General features: G+C 45.2%; 1 protein-coding gene across 1 annotated transcript; it reads left to right on the forward strand.

Annotated features, from left to right (window-relative positions):
• Positions 1 to 17,952: 17,952 nt before the first annotated feature.
• Positions 17,953 to 19,929, forward strand: LOC146005765 (protein FAM200A-like). The gene has a single exon (XM_083145192.1). It carries the CDS (start codon positions 17,953 to 17,955, stop codon positions 19,927 to 19,929), a length of 1,977 nt encoding a protein of 658 aa, XP_083001318.1.
• The last annotated feature ends 2,804 nt before the right edge of the window (positions 19,930 to 22,733 follow it).

Genomic DNA, 22,733 nt, shown 5'->3' on the forward strand with positions numbered 1-22,733 from the left:
TTTGGAGGTTGCAGGGGCCACTACACCATTCAAAATAGGCAGGCTTTAGCATATGCAGTTAGGCCCCGTAGGATGATTTTAGCTAAAAAGTGCCCCAAACAATCAAACGGGCTTGTATCTGGGAAGGGAAAATATGGGAAACATGACTTAGACAGCAAATGATACACTGTTTGCCATGTTTCCAATTTTTTATGCACAGTGGTTACAGCATGAAGCGAATGCATGTGAATATACAAAGGTGCATTGCATTAAACAAGTCCACTGAGTGTCCCAAAATGGCCTACCTGCCTGCTTTCATCCATCAATTGTTCTAAATTTTTCATTACCCAATGAGCTGAGGTGGAGTCTTAGCCAGTGGTACCATCAGGGAGGTGTGTAAAGCACTTTAGGCTAGACAGCCAATCAGCTGCCAGCTTCCATCTGTCAATCAAATACAGCAGCCAATCAGAAAGCTGCCCATTGATTAGCAGGCCCTTTATGACATCACAGAAAGACCCTCAGAACTACCTGTGCATGTCTAATGGCTGGCTGTCAGTTGGGCGGGTGGGTGGCAGAGGGAGGGGATGTCTGTCTCGTTTCTCCCTAAAATTGCGTTTTTTCTGCGTTTACGGGAAAAGTTGATGTCCGACGCGCAAAAGTGGGGTATCGTAGAAATCACCTTTTAAAGACGCACATTTCTGCCCCCCCCAAAAATGGGCGTTTCAAATGAGAAATGAGTCCAATGAACAAAATAGGGTGAATAAGTATGTATTTCAGGGGTGAGTTAGCAGGTTATTGGGGAAGTATGTCCTGATAATTTTGGAGGTTGCAGGGGCCACTACACCATTCAAAATAGGCAGGCTTTAGCATATGCAGTTAGGCCCCGTAGGTTGATTTTAGCTAAAAAGTGCCCCAAACACTCAAACGGGCTTGCATCTGGGAAGGGAAAATATGGGAAACATGACTTAGACACCAAAAGATACACTATATGCCATGTTTCCAAATTTTTATGCACAGTGGTTACAGCATGAAGCGAATGCATGTGAATATACAAAGGTGCATTGCATTAAACAAGTCCACTGAGTGTCCCAAAATTGCCGGCCTGCCTGCTTTCATCCATCAATTGTTCTAAATTTTTCATTACCCAATGAGCTGAGGTGGAGTCTTAGCCACTGGTACCATCAGGGAGGTGTGTAAAGCACTTTAGGCTAGACAGCCAATCAGCTGCCAGCTTCTATCTGTCAATCAAATACAGCAACCAATCAGAAAGCTGCCCATTGATCAGCAGGCCCTTAATGACATCACAGACATACTCTCAGAACTATCTGTGCATGTCTAATGGCTGGCTGTCAGTTGGGCGGGTGGGTGGCAGAGGGAGGGGATGTCTGTCTCGTTTCTCCTGAAAATTGCAGTTTTTCTGCGTTTACGGGAAAAGTTGAGGTCCGACGCGCAAAAGTGGGGTATCGTAGAAATCACCTTTTAAAGTCGCACATTTCCAGTTCCCCAAAAATGGGCATTTCAAATGAGAAATGAGTCCAATGAACAAAATAGGGTTAATAAGTATGTATTTCAGGGGTAAGTTAGCAGGTTATTGGGGAAGTAAGTCCTGATATTTTTGGAGGTTGCAGGGGCCACTACACCATTTAAAATAGGCAGGTTTTAGCATATGCAGTTAGGCCCTGTAGGATGATTTTAGCTAAAAAGTGCCCCAAACACTCAAACGGGCTTGTATCTGGCAAGGAAAAATATGGGAAACATGACTTAGACAGCAAATGATACACTGTTTGCCATGTTTCCAAATTTTTATGCACAGTGGTTACAGCATGAAGCGAATGCATGTGAATATACAAAGATGCATTGCATTAAACATGTCCACTGAGTGTCCCAAAATGGCCGGCCTGCCTGCTTTCATCCATCAATTGTTCTAAATTTTTCATTACCCAATGAGCTGAGGTGGAGTCTTAGCCAGTGGTACCATCAGGGAGGTGTGTAAAGCACTTTAGGCTAGACAGCCAATCAGCTGCCAGCTTCCATCTGTCAATCAAATACAGCAGCCAATCAGAAAGCTGCCCATTGATCAGCAGGCCCTTTATGACATCACAGAAAGACCCTCAGAACTATCTGTGCATGTCTAATGGCTGGCTGTCAGTTGGGTGGGTGGGTGGCAGAGGGAGGGGATGTCTGTCTTGTTTCTCCTGAAAATTGCGCTTTTTCTGCGTTTACGGGAAAAGTTGAGGTCCGACGCGCAAAACTGGGGTATCGTAGAAATCACCTTTTAAAGACGCACATTTCTGCCCCCCCAAAAATGGGCATTTCAAATGAGAAATGAGTCCAATGAACAAAATAGGGTGAATAAGTATGTATTTCAGGGGTGAGTTAGCAGGTTATTAGGGAAGTAAGTCCTGATATTTTTGGAGGTTGCAGGGGCCACTACACCATTCAAAATAGGCAGGCTTTAGCATATGCAGTTAGGCCCCGTAGGATGATTTTAGCTAAAAAGTGCCCCAAACATTCAAACGGGCTTGCATCTGGGAAGGGAAAATATGGGAAACATGACTTAGACACCAAAAGATACACTATATGCCATGTTTCCAAATTTTTATGCACAGTGGTTACAGCATGAAGCGAATGCATGCGAATATACAAAGGTGCATTGCATTAAACAAGTCCACTGAGTGTCCCAAAATTGCCGGCCTGCCTGCTTTCATCCATCAATTGTTCTAAATTTTTCATTACCCAATGAGCTAAGGTGGAGTCTTAGCCACTGGTACCATCAGGGAGGTGTGTAAAGCACTTTAGGCTAGACAGCCAATCAGCTGCCAGCTTCCATCTGTCAATCAAATACAGCAACCAATCAGAAAGCTGCCCATTGATCAGCAGGCCCTTAATGACATCACAGACATACCCTCAGAACTATCTGTGCATGTCTAATGGCTGGTTGTCAGTTGGGCGGGTGGGTGGCAGAGGGAGGGGATGTCTGTCTCGTTTCTCCTGAAAATTGCAGTTTTTCTGCGTTTACGGGAAAAGTTGAGGTCCGACGCGCAAAAGTGGGGTATCGTAGAAATCACCTTTTAAAGTCGCACATTTCCAGCCCCCCAAAAATGGGCATTTCAAATGAGAAATGAGTCCAATGAACAAAATAGGGTTAATAAGTATGTATTTCAGGGGTAAGTTAGCAGGTTATTGGGGAAGTAAGTCCTGATATTTTTGGAGGTTGCAGGGGCCACTACACCATTTAAAATAGGCAGGTTTTAGCATATGCAGTTAGGCCCTGTAGGATGATTTTAGCTAAAAAGTGCCCCAAACACTCAAACGGGCTTGTATCTGGGAAGGGAAAATATGGGAAACATGACTTAGACAGCAAATGATACACTGTTTGCCATGTTTCCAAATTTTTATGCACAGTGGTTACAGCATGAAGCGAATGCATGTGAATATACAAAGATGCATTGCATTAAACATGTCCACTGAGTGTCCCAAAATGGCCTACCTGCCTGCTTTCATCCATCAATTGTTCTAAATTTTTCATTACCCAATGAGCTGAGGTGGAGTCTTAGCCAGTGGTACCATCAGGGAGGTGTGTAAAGCACTTTAGGCTAGACAGCCAATCAGCTGCCAGCTTCCATCTGTCAATCAAATACAGCAGCCAATCAGAAAGCTGCCCATTGATCAGCAGGCCCTTTATGACATCACAGAAAGACCCTCAGAACTATCTGTGCATGTCTAATGGCTGGCTGTCAGTTGGGTGGGTGGGTGGCAGAGGGAGGGGATGTCTGTCTCGTTTCTCCTGAAAATTGCGCTTTTTCTGCGTTTACGGGAAAAGTTGAGGTCCGACGCGCAAAACTGGGGTATCGTAGAAATCACCTTTTAAAGACGCACATTTCTGCCCCCCCAAAAATGGGCATTTCAAATGAGAAATGAGTCCAATGAACAAAATAGGGTGAATAAGTATGTATTTCAGGGGTGAGTTAGCAGGTTATTGGGGAAGTAAGTCATGATATTTTTGGAGGTTGCAGGGGCCACTACACCATTCAAAATAGGCAGGCTTTAGCATATGCAGTTAGGCCCCGTAGGATGATTTTAGCTAAAAAGTGCCCCAAACACTCAAACGAGCTTGTATCTGGGAAGGGAAAATATGGGAAACATGAATTAGACAGCAAATGATACACTGTTTGCCATGTTTCCAAATTTTTATGCACAGTGGTTACAGCATGAAGCGAATGCATGTGAATATACAAAGGTGCATTGCATTAAACATGTCCACTGAGTGTCCCAAAATGGCCGGCCTGCCTGCTTTCATCCATCAATTGTTCTAAATTTTTCATTACCCAATGAGCTGAGGTGGAGTCTTAGCCAGTGGTACCATCAGGGAGGTGTGTAAAGCACTTTAGGCTAGACAGCCAATCAGCTGCCAGCTTCCATCTGTCAATCAAATACAGCAGCCAATCAGAAAGCTGCCCATTGATCAGCAGGCCCTTTATGACATCACAGAAAGACCCTCAGAACTATCTGTGCATGTCTAATGGCTGGCTGTCAGTTGGGTGGGTGGGTGGCAGAGGGAGGGGATGTCTGTCTCGTTTCTCCTGAAAATTGCGCTTTTTCTGCGTTTACGGGAAAAGTTGAGGTCCGACGCGCAAAACTGGGGTATCGTAGAAATCACCTTTTAAAGACGCACATTTCTGCCCCCCCCCCCAAAAATGGGCATTTCAAATGAGAAATGAGTCCAATGAACAAAATAGGGTGAATAAGTATGTATTTCAGGGGTGAGTTAGCAGGTTATTGGGGAAGTAAGTCCTGATATTTTTGGAGGTTGCAGGGGCCACTACACCATTCAAAATAGGCAGGCTTTAGCATATGCAGTTAGGCCCCGTAGGTTGATTTTAGCTAAAAAGTGCCCCAAACACTCAAACGGGCTTGTATCTGGGAAGGGAAAATATGGGAAACATGACTTAGACAGCAAATGATACGCTGTTTGCCATGTTTCCAAATTTTTATGCATAGTGGTTACAGCATGAAGCGAATGCATGTGAATATACAAAGGTGCATTGCATTAAACAAGTCCAATGAGCGTCCCAAAATGGCCGGCCTGCCTGCTTTCATCCATCAATTGTTCTAAATTTTTCATTACCCAATGAGCTGAGCTGGAGTCTTAGCCAGTGGTACCATCAGGGAGGTGTGTAAAGCATTTTAGGCTAGACAGCCAATCAGCTGCCAGCTTTCATCTGTCAATCAAATACAGCAGCCAATCAGAAAGCTGCCCATTGATCAGCAGGCCCTTTATGACATCACAAACAGACCCTCAGAACTATCTGTGCATGTCTAATGGCTGGCTGTCAGTTGGGTGGGTGGGTGGCAGAGGGAGGGGATGTCTGTCTCGTTTCTCCTGAAAATTGTGCTTTTTCTGCGTTTACGGGAAAAGTTGAGGTCCGACGCGCAAAAGTGGGGTATCGTAGAAATCACCTTTTAAAGACGCACATTTCTGGCCCCCCAAAAATGGGCATTTCAAATGAGAAATGAGTCCAATGAACTAAATAGGGTTAATAAGTATGTATTTCAGGGGTGAGTTAGCAGGTTATTGGGGAAGTAAGTCCTGATATTTTTGGAGGTTGCAGGGGCCACTACACCATTCAAAATAGGCAGGCTTTAGCATATGCAGTTAGGCCCCGTAGGTTGATTTTAGCTAAAAAGTGCCCCAAACACTCAAACGGGCTTGTATCTGGGAAGGGAAAATATGGGAAACATGACTTAGACAGCAAATGATACACTGTTTGCCATGTTTCCAAATTTTTATGCACAGTGGTTACAGCATGAAGCGAATGCATGTGAATATACAAAGGTGCATTGCATTAAACAAGTCCAATGAGCGTCCCAAAATGGCCGGCCTGCCTGCTTTCATCCATCAATTGTTCTAAATTTTTCATTACCCAATGAGCTGAGCTGGAGTCTTAGCCAGTGGTACCATCAGGGAGGTGTGTAAAGCATTTTAGGCTAGACAGCCAATCAGCTGCCAGCTTTCATCTGTCAATCAAATACAGCAGCCAATCAGAAAGCTGCCCATTGATCAGCAGGCCCTTTATGACATCACAAACAGACCCTCAGAACTATCTGTGCATGTCTAATGGCTGGCTGTCAGTTGGGTGGGTGGGTGGCAGAGGGAGGGGATGTCTGTCTCGTTTCTCCTGAAAATTGTGCTTTTTCTGCGTTTACGGGAAAAGTTGAGGTCCGACGCGCAAAAGTGGGGTATCGTAGAAATCACCTTTTAAAGACGCACATTTCTGGCCCCCCAAAAATGGGCATTTCAAATGAGAAATGAGTCCAATGAACTAAATAGGGTTAATAAGTATGTATTTCAGGGGGGAGTTAGCAGGTTATTGGGGAAGTAAGTCCTGATATTTTTGGAGGTTGCAGGGGCCACTACACCATTCAAAATAGGCAGGTTTTAGCATATGCAGTTAGGCCCCGTAGGATGATTTTAGCTAAAAAGTGCCCCAAACACTCAAATGGGCTTGTATCTGGGAAGGAAAAAAATGGGAAACATGACTTAGACACCAAATGATACACTGTTTACCATGTTTCCAAATTTTTATGCACAGCGGTTACAGCATGAAGCGAATGCATGTGAATATACAAAGGTGCATTGCATTAAACAAGTCCAATGAGTGTCCCAAAATGGCCGGCCTGCCTGCTTTCATCCATCAATTGTTCTAAATTTTTCATTTCCCAACGAGCTGAGGTGGAGTCTTAGCCAGTGGTACCATCAGGGAGGTGTGTAAAGCACTTTAGGCTAGACATCCAATCAGCTGCCAGCTTCCATCTGTCAATCAAATACAGCAGCCAATCAGAAATCTGCCCCTTGATCAGCAGGCCCTTTATGACATCACAGAAAGACCCTCAGAACTATCTGTGCATGTCTAATGGCTGGCTGTCAGTTGGGCGGGTGGGTGGCAGAGGGAGGGGATGTCTGTCTCATTTCTCCTGAAAATTGCGTTTTTTCTGCGTTTACGGGAAAAGTTGAGGTCCGACGCGCAAAAGTGGGGTATCGTAGAAATCACCTTTTAAAGACGCACATTTCTGGCACCCCAAAAATGGGCATTTCAAATGAGAAATGAGTCTAATGAACAAAATAGGGTGAATAAGTATGTATTTCAGGGGTGAGTTAACAGGTTATTGGGGAAGTAGTAAGTCCTGATATTTTTGGATGTTGCAGGGGCCACTACACCATTCAAAATAGGCAGGCTTTAGCATATGCAGTTAGGCCCCGTAGGATGATTTTAGCTAAAAAGTGCCCCAAACACTCAAACAGGCTTGTATCTGGGAAGGAAAAATATGGGAAACATGACTTAGACAGCAAATGATACACTGTTTGCCATGTTTACAAATTTTTATGCACAGTGGTTACAGCATGAAGCGAATTCATGTGAATATACAAAGGTGCATTGCATTAAACAAGTCCACTGAGCGTCCCAAAATGGCCGGCCTGCCTGCTTTCATCCATCAATTGTTCTAAATTTTTCATTACCCAATGAGCTGAGCTGGAGTCTTAGCCAGTGGTACCATCAGGGAGGTGTGTAAAGCATTTTACGCTAGACAGCCAATCAGCTGCCAGCTTTCATCTGTCAATCAAATACAGCAGCCAATCAGAAAGCTGCCCATTGATCAGCAGGCCCTTTATGACATCACAAACAGACCCTCAGAACTATCTGTGCATGTCTAATGGCTGGCTGTCAGTTGGGTGGGTGGGTGGCAGAGGGAGGGGATGTCTGTCTCGTTTCTCCTGAAAATTGTGCTTTTTCTGCGTTTACGGGAAAAGTTGAGGTCCGACGCGCAAAAGTGGGGTATCGTAGAAATCACCTTTTAAAGACGCACATTTCTGGCCCCCCAAAAATGGGCATTTCAAATGAGAAATGAGTCCAATGAACTAAATAGGGTTAATAAGTATGTATTTCAGGGGTGAGTTAGCAGGTTATTGGGGAAGTAAGTCCTGATATTTTTGGAGGTTGCAGGGGCCACTACACCATTCAAAATAGGCAGGCTTTAGCATATGCAGTTAGGCCCCGTAGGTTGATTTTAGCTAAAAAGTGCCCCAAACACTCAAACGGGCTTGTATCTGGGAAGGGAAAATATTGGAAACATGACTTAGACAGCAAATGATACACTGTTTGCCATGTTTCCAAATTTTTATGCACAGTGGTTACAGCATGAAGCGAATGCATGTGAATATACAAAGGTGCATTGCATTAAACAAGTCCAATGAGCGTCCCAAAATGGCCGGCCTGCCTGCTTTCATCCATCAATTGTTCTAAATTTTTCATTACCCAATGAGCTGAGCTGGAGTCTTAGCCAGTGGTACCATCAGGGAGGTGTGTAAAGCATTTTAGGCTAGACAGCCAATCAGCTGCCAGCTTTCATCTGTCAATCAAATACAGCAGCCAATCAGAAAGCTGCCCATTGATCAGCAGGCCCTTTATGACATCACAAACAGACCCTCAGAACTATCTGTGCATGTCTAATGGCTGGCTGTCAGTTGGGTGGGTGGGTGGCAGAGGGAGGGGATGTCTGTCTCGTTTCTCCTGAAAATTGTGCTTTTTCTGCGTTTACGGGAAAAGTTGAGGTCCGACGCGCAAAAGTGGGGTATCGTAGAAATCACCTTTTAAAGACGCACATTTCTGGCCCCCCAAAAATGGGCATTTCAAATGAGAAATGAGTCCAATGAACTAAATAGGGTTAATAAGTATGTATTTCAGGGGTGAGTTAGCAGGTTATTGGGAAAGTAAGTCCTGATATTTTTGGAGGTTGCAGGGGCCACTACACCATTCAAAATAGGCAGGTTTTAGCATATGCAGTTAGGCCCCATAGGATGATTTTAGCTAAAAAGTGCCCCAAACACTCAAATGGGCTTGTATCTGGGAAGGAAAAAAATGGGAAACATGACTTAGACACCAAATGATACACTGTTTACCATGTTTCCAAATTTTTATGCACAGCGGTTACAGCATGAAGCGAATGCATGTGAATATACAAAGGTGCATTGCATTAAACAAGTCCAATGAGTGTCCCAAAATGGCCGGCCTGCCTGCTTTCATCCATCAATTGTTCTAAATTTTTCATTTCCCAACGAGCTGAGGTGGAGTCTTAGCCAGTGGTACCATCAGGGAGGTGTGTAAAGCACTTTAGGCTAGACATCCAATCAGCTGCCAGCTTCCATCTGTCAATCAAATACAGCAGCCAATCAGAAATCTGCCCCTTGATCAGCAGGCCCTTTATGACATCACAGAAAGACCCTCAGAACTATCTGTGCATGTCTAATGGCTGGCTGTCAGTTGGGCGGGTGGGTGGCAGAGGGAGGGGATGTCTGTCTCATTTCTCCTGAAAATTGCGTTTTTTCTGCGTTTACGGGAAAAGTTGAGGTCCGACGCGCAAAAGTGGGGTATCGTAGAAATCACCTTTTAAAGACGCACATTTCTGGCACCCCAAAAATGGGCATTTCAAATGAGAAATGAGTCCAATGAACAAAATAGGGTGAATAAGTATGTATTTCAGGGGTGAGTTAACAGGTTATTGGGGAAGTAAGTCCTGATATTTTTGGAGGTTGCAGGGGCCACTACACCATTCAAAATAGGCAGGCTTTAGCATATGCAGTTAGGCCCCGTAGGATGATTTTAGCTAAAAAGTGCCCCAAACACTCAAACAGGCTTGTATCTGGGAAGGAAAAATATGGGAAACATGACTTAGACAGCAAATGATACACTGTTTGCCATGTTTACAAATTTTTATGCACAGTGGTTACAGCATGAAGCGAATTCATGTGAATATACAAAGGTGCATTGCATTAAACAAGTCCACTGAGCGTCCCAAAATGGCCGGCCTGCCTGCTTTCATCCATCAATTGTTCTAAATTTTTCATTACCCAATGAGCTGAGCTGGAGTCTTAGCCAGTGGTACCATCAGGGAGGTGTGTAAAGCATTTTAGGCTAGACAGCCAATCAGCTGCCAGCTTTCATCTGTCAATCAAATACAGCAGCCAATCAGAAAGCTGCCCATTGATCAGCAGGCCCTTTATGACATCACAAACAGACCCTCAGAACTATCTGTGCATGTCTAATGGCTGGCTGTCAGTTGGGTGGGTGGGTGGCAGAGGGAGGGGATGTCTGTCTCGTTTCTCCTGAAAATTGTGCTTTTTCTGCGTTTACGGGAAAAGTTGAGGTCCGACGCGCAAAAGTGGGGTATCGTAGAAATCACCTTTTAAAGACGCACATTTCTGGCCCCCCAAAAATGGGCATTTCAAATGAGAAATGAGTCCAATGAACTAAATAGGGTTAATAAGTATGTATTTCAGGGGTGAGTTAGCAGGTTATTGGGGAAGTAAGTCCTGATATTTTTGGAGGTTGCAGGGGCCACTACACCATTCAAAATAGGCAGGCTTTAGCATATGCAGTTAGGCCCCGTAGGTTGATTTTAGCTAAAAAGTGCCCCAAACACTCAAACGGGCTTGTATCTGGGAAGGGAAAATATGGGAAACATGACTTAGACAGCAAATGATACACTGTTTGCCATGTTTCCAAATTTTTATGCACAGTGGTTACAGCATGAAGCGAATGCATGTGAATATACAAAGGTGCATTGCATTAAACAAGTCCAATGAGCGTCCCAAAATGGCCGGCCTGCCTGCTTTCATCCATCAATTGTTCTAAATTTTTCATTACCCAATGAGCTGAGCTGGAGTCTTAGCCAGTGGTACCATCAGGGAGGTGTGTAAAGCATTTTAGGCTAGACAGCCAATCAGCTGCCAGCTTTCATCTGTCAATCAAATACAGCAGCCAATCAGAAAGCTGCCCATTGATCAGCAGGCCCTTTATGACATCACAAACAGACCCTCAGAACTATCTGTGCATGTCTAATGGCTGGCTGTCAGTTGGGTGGGTGGGTGGCAGAGGGAGTGGATGTCTGTCTCGTTTCTCCTGAAAATTGTGCTTTTTCTGCGTTTACGGGAAAAGTTGAGGTCCGACGCGCAAAAGTGGGGTATCGTAGAAATCACCTTTTAAAGACGCACATTTCTGGCCCCCCAAAAATGGGCATTTCAAATGAGAAATGAGTCCAATGAACTAAATAGGGTTAATAAGTATGTATTTCAGGGGTGAGTTAGCAGGTTATTGGGGAAGTAAGTCCTGATATTTTTGGAGGTTGCAGGGGCCACTACACCATTCAAAATAGGCAGGTTTTAGCATATGCAGTTAGGCCCCGTAGGATGATTTTAGCTAAAAAGTGCCCCAAACACTCAAATGGGCTTGTATCTGGGAAGGAAAAAAATGGGAAACATGACTTAGACACCAAATGATACACTGTTTACCATGTTTCCAAATTTTTATGCACAGCGGTTACAGCATGAAGCGAATGCATGTGAATATACAAAGGTGCATTGCATTAAACAAGTCCAATGAGTGTCCCAAAATGGCCGGCCTGCCTGCTTTCATCCATCAATTGTTCTAAATTTTTCATTTCCCAACGAGCTGAGGTGGAGTCTTAGCCAGTGGTACCATCAGGGAGGTGTGTAAAGCACTTTAGGCTAGACATCCAGACAGCTGCCAGCTTCCATCTGTCAATCAAATACAGCAGCCAATCAGAAATCTGCCCCTTGATCAGCAGGCCCTTTATGACATCACAGAAAGACCCTCAGAACTATCTGTGCATGTCTAATGGCTGGCTGTCAGTTGGGCGGGTGGGTGGCAGAGGGAGGGGATGTCTGTCTCATTTCTCCTGAAAATTGCGTTTTTTCTGCGTTTACGGGAAAAGTTGAGGTCCGACGCGCAAAAGTGGGGTATCGTAGAAATCACCTTTTAAAGACGCACATTTCTGGCACCCCAAAAATGGGCATTTCAAATGAGAAATGAGTCCAATGAACAAAATAGGGTGAATAAGTATGTATTTCAGGGGTGAGTTAACAGGTTATTGGGGAAGTAAGTCCTGATATTTTTGGAGGTTGCAGGGGCCACTACACCATTCAAAATAGGCAGGCTTTAGCATATGCAGTTAGGCCCCGTAGGATGATTTTAGCTAAAAAGTGCCCCAAACACTCAAACAGGCTTGTATCTGGGAAGGAAAAATATGGGAAACATGACTTAGACAGCAAATGATACACTGTTTGCCATGTTTACAAATTTTTATGCACAGTGGTTACAGCATGAAGCGAATTCATGTGAATATACAAAGGTGCATTGCATTAAACAAGTCCACTGAGTGTCCCAAAATGGCCGGCCTGCCTGCTTTCATCCATCAATTGTTCTAAATTTTTCATTACCCAATGAGCTGAGGTGGAGTCTTAGCCAGTGGTACCATCAGGGAGGTGTGTAAAGCACTTTAGGCTAGACAGCCAATCAGCTGCCAGCTTCCATCTTTCAATCAAATACAGCAGCCAATCAGAAAGCTGCCCATTGATCAGCAGGCCCTTTATGACATCACAGAAAGACCCTCAGAACTATCTGTGCATGTCTAATGGCTGGCTGTCAGTTGGGCGGGTGGGTGGCAGAGGTAGGGGATGTCTGTCTCGTTTCTCCCTAAAATTGCGGTTTTTCTGCGTTTACGGGAAAAGTTGAGGTCCGACGCGCAAAAGTGGGGTATCGTAGAAATCACCTTTTAAAGACGCACATTTCTGCCCCCCCAAAAATGGGCATTTCAAATGAGAAATGAGTCCAATGAACAAAATAGGGTGAATAAGTATGTATTTCAGGGGTGAGTTAGCAGGTTATTGGGGAAGTAAGTCCTGATATTTTTGGAGGTTGCAGGGGCCACTACACCATTCAAAATAGGCAGGCTTTAGCATATGCAGTTAGGCCCCGTAGGATGATTTTAGCTAAAAAGTGCCCCAAACACTCAAACGGGCTTGTATCTGGGAAGGGAAAATATGGGAAACATGACTTAGACAGCAAATGATACACTGTTTGCCATGTTTCCAAATTTTTATGCACAGTGGTTACAGCATGAAGCGAATGCATGTGAATATACAAAGGTGCATTGCATTAAACATGTCCACTGAGTGTCCCAAAATGGCCGGCCTGCCTGCTTTCATCCATCAATTGTTCTAAATTTTTCATTACCCAATGAGCTGAGGTGGAGTCTTAGCCAGTGGTACCATCAGGGAGGTGTGTAAAGCACTTTAGGCTAGACAGCCAATCAGCTGCCAGCTTCCATCTGTCAATCAAATACAGCAGCCAATCAGAAAGCTGCCCATTGATCAGCAGGCCCTTTATGACATCACAGAAAGACCCTCAGAACTATCTGTGCATGTCTAATGGCTGGCTGTCAGTTGGGTGGGTGGGTGGCAGAGGGAGGGGATGTCTGTCTCGTTTCTCCTGAAAATTGCGCTTTTTCTGCGTTTACGGGAAAAGTTGAGGTCCGACGCGCAAAACTGGGGTATCGTAGAAATCACCTTTTAAAGACGCACATTTCTGCCCCCCCCAAAAATGGGCATTTCAAATGAGAAATGAGTCCAATGAACAAAATAGGGTGAATAAGTATGTATTTCAGGGGTGAGTTAGCAGGTTATTGGGGAAGTAAGTCCTGATATTTTTGGAGGTTGCAGGGCCACTACACCATTCAAAATAGGCAGGCTTGAGCATATGCAGTTAGGCCCCGTAGGATGATTTTAGCTAAAAAGTGCCCCAAACACTCAAACGGGCTTGTATCTGGGAAGGGAAAATATGGGAAACATGACTTAGACAGCAAATGATACACTGTTTGCCATGTTTCCAAATTTTTATGCACAGTGGTTACAGCATGAAGCGAATGCATGGGAATATACAAAGGTGCATTGCATTAAACATGTCCACTGAGTGTCCCAAAATGGCCGGCCTGCCTGCTTTCATCCATCAATTGTTCTAAATTTTTCATTACCCAATGAGCTGAGGTGGAGTCTTAGCCAGTGGTACCATCAGGGAGGTGTGTAAAGCACTTTAGGCTAGACAGCCAATCAGCTGCCAGCTTCCATCTGTCAATCAAATACAGCAGCCAATCAGAAAGCTGCCCATTGATCAGCAGGCCCTTTATGACATCACAGAAAGACCCTCAGAACTATCTGTGCATGTCTAATGGCTGGCTGTCAGTTGGGTGGGTGGGTGGCAGAGGGAGGGGATGTCTGTCTCGTTTCTCCTGAAAATTGCGCTTTTTCTGCGTTTACGGGAAAAGTTGAGGTCCGACGCGCAAAACTGGGGTATCGTAGAAATCACCTTTTAAAGACGCACATTTCTGCCCCCCCAAAAATGGGCATTTCAAATGAGAAATGAGTCCAATGAACAAAATAGGGTGAATAAGTATGTATTTCAGGGGTGAGTTAGCAGGTTATTGGGGAAGTAAGTCCTGATATTTTTGGAGGTTGCAGGGCCACTACACCATTCAAAATAGGCAGGCTTGAGCATATGCAGTTAGGCCCCGTAGGATGATTTTAGCTAAAAAGTGCCCCAAACACTCAAACGGGCTTGTATCTGGGAAGGGAAAATATGGGAAACATGACTTAGACCAGGGGTTCTCAAACTGTGCGCCGCGGCTCCCTGGTGTGCCGCGATGCTGTGACAGGGGAGCCGCGGCGCCAGAGTCCCTACACACGAAAGCCGCAGTTAGAAGCGGTAGCGGGTGCCGTCAGTGAGTGACAGGCAGCTCCGGTCACTGTGCGCCGGACGGCCCGGGTGCAGGAGTGAGCGCGGCAGGAGGGGAGGGGGGAGGACTGCCTGCGCTCGCTCCCTCAGGATTGGCTCCCTGGAGGGTGTCAATCAATTGTGCAGCCACTGGACATGGGTAGACTGCACAGGACATCCGGGGCTCCTTGGAGGTGCGTCTGTGTTCCTGTGTGTTTCCTGAAGGCTGCTGCTGATCATATCTGGTGAGTGGCAGTACATTTGACAGTTGTGGGGGGGGGGAGGGGGGTTAGGGGGGTTATGTCTGAGTTTGTAAAGCCACACAGTTGCTTTAAGTGCTACGGGGGGGGGGGGGTGTCTAGGAGGTTTGTAAAAGCCACGCTGTGAGTGCTGGGCTGTGTGCCAGGCCCACAGCAGGGGTGTGATGTCCCTGCTGTCCTTGTCCCTCTTGGTGTCCCTGCCATCCCACTGACTGTCCCTGCTGTCCTAGTCCCTCTTGGTGTCCCTGCCATCCCACTGACTGTCCCTGCTGTCCTAGTAGTAGTAGTACGTTTATTTATTTATAAGGCGCCACAAAGTGTCCGCAGCGCCGTACATAGCAAACAAAAAAAATTACGAGGTAACGTACAGGGTGTGTTGAAAAATGTCCTAGTCCCTCTTGGTGTCCCTGCCGTCCCACTGACTGTCCCTGCCGTCCCTCTTGGTGTCCCTGATGTCCCACTGCCTGTCCCTGCCGTCCCACTTGGTGTCCCTGCTGTCCCACTTGGTGTCCCTGCCATCCTACTGCCTGTCCCTGCCATCCCTCTTGGTGTCCCTGCCGTCCCACTGCCTGTCCCCGCCGTCACTCTGACTGTCCCCGCCGTCACTCTGACTGTCCCCGCCGTCACTCTGACTGTCCATGCCGTCACTCTGACTGTCCATGCCGTCACTCTGACTGTCCATGCCGTCACTCTGACTGTCCCCGCCGTCACTCTGACTGTCCATGCCGTCACTCTGACTGTCCATGCCGTCACTCTGACTGTCCATGCCGTCACTCTGACTGTCCATGCCGTCACTCTGACTGTCCCCGCCGTCACTCTGACTGTCCATGCCGTCACTCTGACTGTCCATGCCGTCACTCTGACTGTCCCCGCCGTCACTCTGACTGTCCATGCCGTCACTCTGACTGTCCATGCCGTCACTCTGACTGTCCATGCCGTCACTCTGACTGTCCATGCCGTCACTCTGACTGTCCCCGCCGTCACTCTGACTGTCCATGCCATCCCACTGACTGTCCCTGCTGTCCTAGTAGTAGTAGTACGTTTATTTATTTATAAGGCGCCACAAAGTGTCCGCAGCGCCGTACATAGCAAACAAAAAAAATTACGAGGTAACGTACAGGGTGTGTTGAAAAATGTCCTAGTCCCTCTTGGTGTCCCTGCCGTCCCACTGACTGTCCCTGCCGTCCCACTGCCTGTCCCTGCCGTCCCTCTTGGTGTCCCTGACATCCCACTGCCTGTCCCTGCCGTCCCACTTGGTGTCCCTGCTGTCCCACTTGGTGTCCCTGCCATCCTACTGCCTTTCCCTGCCATCCCTCTTGGTGTCCCTGCCGTCCCACTGCCTGTCCCCGCCGTCACTCTGACTGTCCCCGCCGTCACTCTGACTGTCCCCGCCGTCACTCTGACTGTCCATGCCGTCACTCTGACTGTCCATGCCGTCACTCTGACTGTCCATGCCGTCACTCTGACTGTCCATGCCGTCACTCTGACTGTCCATGCCGTCACTCTGACTGTCCCCGCCATCACTCTGACTGTCCATGCTGTCACTCTCTCTGTCCTGACCAGAGCCTCCTCTTCACAGCTGCAGAAGCCAATTACAGCTTTTTCCACACCACCGCTGACCACAGCCTCCTCCTTCACACTACCGCCGCTGAATCCAGCCTCCTTCTCCACACTACCGCCGCTGAACCCAGCCTCATCTGCAAGGTATTATACATGTGGGGCATAACATGTAATGGGCATTACGGTGTGGTGTCGTGTAATAGGTATTATGGTGTGTGGCATTATGTGTAATGGACATTATGGTGTGTGGCGTCATGTGTAATGGGCATTGCGCTCCTATTGTCATGTAGCTACTCCTCAAGCTTTGTGTCACCACACCCCCCTCATGCCATGTGTCCACACCTACAGCGTGTGCTTTGAGTACCACCAAGAAAAATGTACTTGTTGCACCACTGGGTATGTGAGCTACAGTGCTATAAGTGACTTTTACAAGCTGGCAAAGGGGGGTTGTCTAGGTGCTGCTTAATAGGGCACTTAGCATTCTTGCCTTTTCTGCATTGATGTACAGATTTCCACCTTCTGAGATGGTGAATCTGAACGCCATGGAGTAGAAAGCATTACTTTCCATTCCTTCATGAATCACACTCGCCATACTAAAGTATGGTGATGCGATTCAGACGCAGGGCTGGAGTACCACTGGAGAAGTCTAAGCCACTCTATACTTACAGTCAGGATGCCGGCAGTCAGGATTTTGGAATTGGCATATCTGTTGATGTCAGTATTCCAGTATCCTGCCTGCTTTCACAAGTAAAATCACATTTGCCTAGTCAGGTAGGAACAACAGTGCAAGGGTTTCCGGTGGCTTAAAAGGGCTGACCCAGTTTATGCATATTCCTACCAATCGTACCAAACCTGTACTTTATTATTTATAGAAGGCGATTTTTGGTGTCAATCCCATTTTAAGCAAAATCGATAAATGAGGTACCATTGTAAGATTAAGTTCTCTGCTTCTGACGAATTGTTAATTTGCAATTGCACATTGTATTTTTTGTTTGAAATCTATGTTAAAAATTTACTTTTGGCCCCTAGAGTTCTTTCCCTGGTTGCGTCGATATGTCACGGCTAACAGGGCCTTCACACGTAGTGTTTTAGGGGCATTTTGTAAGTGATCTCACTAGATTGCTTACAAAATACCATAGTGATAGTGATGCATTGACCTGCACGCCGATATTGCCCAGTGATTAATATCCACCATGTGGGTTATTAATCGGTCAGGGCCAGTGTTTGCTGTGTGCTGAGCAATCTTACTGAGCGATCTAGCATCAGTCAGTACGCTTACCTGCATCTCCCCGTGTGTAGGCCCCTTAAGAGGATCAGTTTTGCTCAGCTACTCGAAATGGCTACAAATTAACTGTCTTTTCTTTCATCCTACTACAAACCACCAACCTCGCTATAACACCTAGTTACCTATATTTGTATGCTAAGCAACTGCGTATGATCCATTGCTCAGCCTTAATTGTGTGACTAAATTATCAGTAAGGGGGTGTATGGATTTTATAATTGTAACCTGTAGCATTTCCCCTGTTTTTATGGTGTTGCTTTTTGGAAGCACAATTTACAGTAACTTATCGGATAGAAGCTACAAAGGATTTGCCTTCAACTTAAATTCATTTATTGTGATTGCTCCAGTACAGAATTATTTTGTTGCACAAAAAATGGAAAGGTTTTTGAACACTGGAAAGAAGACTGGTAGTGAAGAAAAGGATGAAGAACCACAGACCAGTGGTGCAGTTGGAAAGAAAAGGAAACATCGCAGATACGACGATTCTTATCTAGACATCGGTTTTACATCTGTAGATGTCAACCATGAAGAGCGTCCACAGTGTGTACTTTGCCTGAAGATATTATCAGCAGAAAGCATGATTCCAAGCAAACTAAGACGCCATTTGGAGACAAATCACCCTAACATGGCTAAGAAACCGCGTGATTTCTTCATCAGAAAGCTAAAAGAATTCAAAGAACAAAAAGGCTCATTTTTTAAGCAAGCATCCATACCAAGCAATGCTTTGCTTGCATCCTACAAGGTGGCACATAGAATTGCGATGTGTAAAAAGCCTCACACCATCGCAGAAGAACTGATTCTACCGGCTGCAGTGGATTTGGTTAACATTATGGTTGGGGAATCAGCTGGAAAACTGCTTTCGAAGGTACCTTTATCAAACAGTACCATCAGTCGCAGAATCCAACATATGGCTGAAGATCTACAGGACCAGTTAATTGAAAAAATGAAAGGGAAGGATTTTGCACTGCAACTAGATGAGGCAACAGACAGCAATAAGGATGCTCATCTGATTTGCTACACACGCTTTATAGATTGTGGCAATATTGTGGAAGACCTTCTCTTTTGTAAAACTATAACCGCCGGTATAAAGGCACAAGACTTGTTTCAGATCATTGACACTTTTATGAGTGAAAACCAGTTAGACTGGACAAAGTGCTGTGGTGTCTGTACTGATGGTGGCCGTTCTATGTCTGGCTGTTACGGAGGATTGCAGGCACTCATACGAAGCAAAGCTGCTGATGCACTGTGGACCCACTGCATTATCCACAGGGAAGCACTTGCATCAAGGCATCTGAGTCCTCCACTGAATGTAGTGATGGAAAGTGTATTGAAAGCTGTAAATTTTATAAAGACTCGGCCACAGAAGGCAAGGTTTTTTAGAAAAATGTGTGAGGATATGGGCTCTGAGCACACATCTTTGTTGTACTACTGCAGCTCACGATGGCTCTCCCGTGGCAATGTACTTTCTCGTGTTTATAGATTACACCAGGAACTCTACTCCTATCTTGCTGAGGAAGAACACGAGTGTGCCAATAATTACTTGGATACCGGGTTTTTGTCCAAGTTAGCCTACCTTTGTGATATCTTTGACAAACTGAATGCACTGAATCTCTCACTGCAGGGAAACAACACCCACATTCTGAAACTCTCAGAGAAGGTATCAGCATTCAGGAAAAAATTGTTTCTTTGGAGAAGAAAAGTAAATGAAGACTGTTACGATGACTGTTTCCCCATGTTGCATCAGTTTGTTACATCCAATGATGTTTGTTTGACACATGAACTTAAATCAGTTTTTGAGCAGCACCTAAAAAACCTCAGTGACTGGTTTGAAAAATATTTTCCTGAAAATATGGAAAAGTTTGTATGGATCCAAGATCCATTCAATACTAGCGCCCCAACAGAATTTACTTCTGTAGAAGAAGAAAAACTAATTGAGCTTTCCTGTGACAAGACCTTGAAAGTAAAATTCAGCAGCATGGGACTTCAAGAATTTTGGATATCCATTAAAGATGAATATCCGATGCTCAGTGCTAAAGCACAACAAATCCTTGTTCCTTTTGCCACAACATATTTGTGTGAAGCCGGGTTTTCAGCAGTTGCTGTAATTAAAAGCAAGTATCGTTCAAAAATCAATGTGGAACAGGAAATGAGGGTGGCCGTGTCCAAGCTGATCCCAAGGTTTGAAAAGTTGTGTAGTGCACAACAGGCTCACATATCCCATTAATAAGTGTTGTCATTGTTGATCACTCTTTAATAAATGTTATTGTTGTTTATTTTGTTTGATATTATTCCTGTTAACGAGTGCTGTCAATTGTTCTTTGAAAGAAATCAAATTAAAGAAATATATTTTTTTCTTGAATTTATGTTTATTATTTTTACAAGCAAGCTAATAATAATTTTAGCATTGTTTTATTCCAACTACTTTAAAAAAGGGACAGTTCGGTAATTATTTTGGCTTAGGGGTGCCTTGAAAACGTCATGGAGACCCAAAGGGTGCCTTGGACTGAAAAAGTTTGGGAACCACTGACTTAGACAGCAAATGATACACTGTTTGCCATGTTTACAAATTTTTATGCACAGTGGTTACAGCATGAAGCGAATGCATGTGAATATACAAAGGTGCATTGCATTAAACAAGTCCACTGAGTGTCCCAAAATGGCCGGCCTGCCTGCTTTCATCCATCAATTGTTCTAAATTTTTCATTACCCAATGAGCTGAGGTGGAGTCTTAGCCAGTGGTACCATCAGGGAGGTGTGTAAAGCACTTTAGGCTAGACAGCCAATCAGCTGCCAGCTTCCATCTTTCAATCAAATACAGCAGCCAATCAGAAAGCTGCCCATTGATCAGCAGGCCCTTTATGACATCACAGAAAGACCCTCAGAACTATCTGTGCATGTCTAATGGCTGGCTGTCAGTTGGGCGGGTGGGTGGCAGAGGGAGGGGATGTCTGTCTTGTTTCTCCCTAAAATTGCGGTTTTTCTGCGTTTACGGGAAAAGTTGAGGTCCGACGCGCAAAAGTGGGGTATCGTAGAAATCACATTTTAAAGACGCACATTTCTGTCCCCCCAAAAATGGGCATTTCAAATGAGAAATGAGTCCAATGAACAAAATAGGGTGAATAAGTATGTATTTCAGGCGTGAGTTAGCAGGTTATTGGGGAAGTAAGTCCTGATATTTTTGGAGCTTGCAGGGGCCACTACACCATTCAAAATAGGCAGGCTTTAGCATATGCAGTTAGGCCCCGTAGGTTGATTTTAGCTAAATGTGCCCCAAACACTCAAACGGGCTTGTAACTGGGAAGGGAAAATATGGGAAACATGACTTAGACAGCAAATGATACACTGTATGCCATGTTTCCAAATTTTTATGCACAGTGGTTACAGCATGAAGCGAATGCATGTGAATATACAAAAGGTGCATTGCATTAAACATGTCCACTGAGTGTCCCAAAATGGCCGGCCTGCCTGCTTTCATCCATCAATTGTTCTAAATTTTTCATTACCCAATGAGCTGAGGTGGAGTCTTAGCCAGTGGTACCATCAGGGAGGTGTGTAAAGCACTTTAGGCTAGACAGCCAATCAGCTGCCAGCTTCCATCTGTCAATCAAAAACAGCAGCCAATCAGAAAGCTGCCCATTGATCAGCAGGCCCTTTATGACATCACAGAAAGACCCTCAGAACTATCTGTGCATGTCTAGTGGCTGGCTGTCAGTTGGGGGGGTGGGTGGCAGAGGGAGGGGATGTCTGTCTCGTTTCTCCTGAAAATTGCGCTTTTTCTGCGTTTACGGGAAAAGTTGAGGTCCGACGCGCAAAACTGGGGTATTGTAGAAATCACCTTTTAAAGACGCACATTTCTGCCCCCCCAAAAATGGGCATTTCAAATGAGAAATGAGTCCAATGAACAAAATAGGGTGAATAAGTATGTATTTCAGGGTTGAGTTAGCAGGTTATTGGGGAAGTAAGTCCTGATATTTTTGGAGGTTGCAGGGCCACTACACCATTCAAAATAGGCAGGCTTTAGCATATGCAGTTAGGCCCCGTAGGATGATTTTAGCTAAAAAGTGCCCCAAACACTCAAACGGGCTTGTATCTGGGAAGGGAAAATATGGGAAACATGACTTAGACAGCAAATGATACACTGTTTGCCATGTTTCCAAATTTTTATGCACAGTGGTTACAGCATGAAGCGAATGCATGTGAATATACAAAGGTGCATTGCATTAAACAAGTCCACTGAGTGTCCCAAAATGGCCGGCCTGCCTGCTTTTATCCATCAATTGTTCTAAATTTTTCATTACCCAATGAGCTGAGGTGGAGTCTTAGCCAGTGGTACCATCAGGGAGGTGTGTAAAGCACTTTAGGCTAGACAGCCAATCAGCTGCCAGCTTCCATCTGTCAATCAAATACAGCAGCCAATCAGAAAGCTGCCCATTGATCAGCAGGCCCTTTATGACATCACAGAAAGACCCTCAGAACTATCTGTGCATGTCTAATGGCTGGCTGTCAGTTGGGCGGGTGGGTGGCAGAGGGAGGGGATGTCTGTCTCGTTTCTCCCTAAAATTGCGGTTTTTCTGAGTTTACGGGAAAAGTTGAGGTCCGACGCGCAAAAGTGGGGTATCGTAGAAATCACCTTTTAAAGACGCACATTTCTGGCCCCCCCAAAAATGGGCATTTCAAATGAGAAATGAGTCCAATGAACAAAATCGGGTGAATAAGTATGTATTTCAGGGGTGAGTTAGCAGGTTATTGGGGAAGTAAGTTCTGATATTTTTGGAGGTTGCAGGGGTCACTACACCATTCAAAATAGGCAGGCTTTAGCATATGCAGTTAGGCCCCGTAGGTTGATTTTAGCTAAAAAGTGCCCCAAACACTGAAACGGGCTTGTATCTGGGAAGGGAAAATATGGGAAACATGACCTAGACAGCAAATGATACACTGTATGCCATGTTTCCAAATTTTTATGCACAGTGGTTACAGCATGAAGCGAATGCATGTGAATATACAAAGGTGCATTGCATTAAACAAGTC

The sequence above is a fragment of the Crinia signifera genome, chromosome 5 (genome assembly GCF_055691185.1).
Source record: "Crinia signifera chromosome 5, ASM5569118v1, whole genome shotgun sequence".
Taxonomy (NCBI): Eukaryota; Metazoa; Chordata; class Amphibia; order Anura; family Myobatrachidae; genus Crinia; species Crinia signifera.

Bases quoted from the DNA above. Each gene is read 5' to 3' on its own strand.
- LOC146005765 (XM_083145192.1), top strand. From the start codon at position 17,953: ATGGTGTTGCTTTTTGGAAGCACAATTTACAGTAACTTATCGGATAGA.